We start from the raw sequence: 1,201 nt of genomic DNA, 5'->3' as shown, positions 1-1,201 counted from the left end.
GTAGGGAATCCAGAAAAGAGGAGCTAATTGCAGTTCCTGAGGCCTCTGGATGTTGAGGTTTTTTTCCTGTTCTCCGTACCGGAATATGGCGCAAGGCCATTGGTGTAAACTGTTTCCAAGGTTGGATGTCCATTTGGGAATGGTACCACTCCAGTGAATCCATTTGAAATGGGTGCCACCAGTCCCGGCATGGCTGCTGTTCCCAGGAGAGGCGGTGAATGTAGCCCTGTAGAGAAAGAAGAGAGGACATCCCATGAGAGCCAACGTCCTGCAAAGCCCATGCTCCCTCCGTCCATCTGCCTGGCCAGACTGCTGCGTATGAAGCTATTATCTCTTCTAGTTGGCACGTGGAGGTGACAGACTAGTGCTGGAGCCTTCACAAAATTAGAGGCAGCACTAGTGAGAAGAGTGTGCGCAGCTTAGTTAGTCCTGGCTGCTGTCAGAGCTTTGGGATGGAACATTTTTAATCCAGGTTTGTACAGCACCTAGCATGACAAAGCCCTGTTCTTGACACGCATTCAAACCCAATACGCATTATATTATTACTGTGGGATTATGATAATGAATAACAGCTGTAGAGTCAGGTGCAATCCTGGGAACCTGGCCCTTCCTTATCAAAGGGAAAAACTGCATCAGAAAGGAACAGCTGTAGGGCAAGAGAATGTGCATTGAACATGTGAGGGTGTCAGGGAGGTTGCAGAAATTTGCGCTCAATTAGGGACTGCTGTTTCTCAGAGGTTGCATTGTTAGAAGAGTGGCCTAATCCAGCTGCTGAGCCTGGAGGGATGTGGGAACTGTTTTACCTGTACAAGCACCATGCTGAGTGCTGAGGCAGGAGTTTCCTTGGTAGTGAAGGACTTGCTGCGTCCTGGCCCACACCAGGCCCTCACCTGACGTTGGTGCAATGGGAGTGGCTGGCAGCCCGTTGAGACTGACGGCACCGATCTGTTGGATGTGGCAAGGGGAAAAGGCGACGCCTGGGCTCAGGTAGCTGCCGTGCGAGGTGGAGAGAACCGTCGTCTGCTGCTGCATCAGCTGCAAGGCAGGACCGCGCGGTCAGGGCCCCATGGTGCCCAGGGCTTTGTGCCACTTAGGGCCTCGCCGCTGCCCAGGGGTCTCAACTCCACTCAGGGCCACGTACGGCTTAGTGACTCGCTCCGCTCGTCCCAGGCCTCGCGCTGCTGGGTGCCTCCCGCCATCA

General features: G+C 53.9%; 1 protein-coding gene across 1 annotated transcript in view; it reads right to left on the bottom strand.

Moving 5' to 3' along the window:
• Positions 1-1,035, bottom strand: part of CELF5 (CUGBP, Elav-like family member 5) — a gene marked incomplete at its 5' end in the record, with an annotated part of 2,913 nt that extends 1,878 nt beyond the window's left edge. Inside the window, 2 exons of the mRNA XM_010283908.1 lie at positions 80-226; positions 891-1,035. Coding sequence (XP_010282210.1) covers positions 80-226; positions 891-1,035 — 292 coding nt within the window. The remainder of the gene's footprint in view (positions 1-79; positions 227-890) is intronic.
• Positions 1,036-1,201: the final 166 nt, after the last annotated feature.

This window comes from Phaethon lepturus, unplaced genomic scaffold (genome assembly GCF_000687285.1).
Source record: "Phaethon lepturus isolate BGI_N335 unplaced genomic scaffold, ASM68728v1 scaffold52583, whole genome shotgun sequence".
NCBI classification, from domain to species: Eukaryota; Metazoa; Chordata; class Aves; order Phaethontiformes; family Phaethontidae; genus Phaethon; species Phaethon lepturus.
This window is presented reverse-complemented; position numbering and strand designations above follow the sequence as displayed.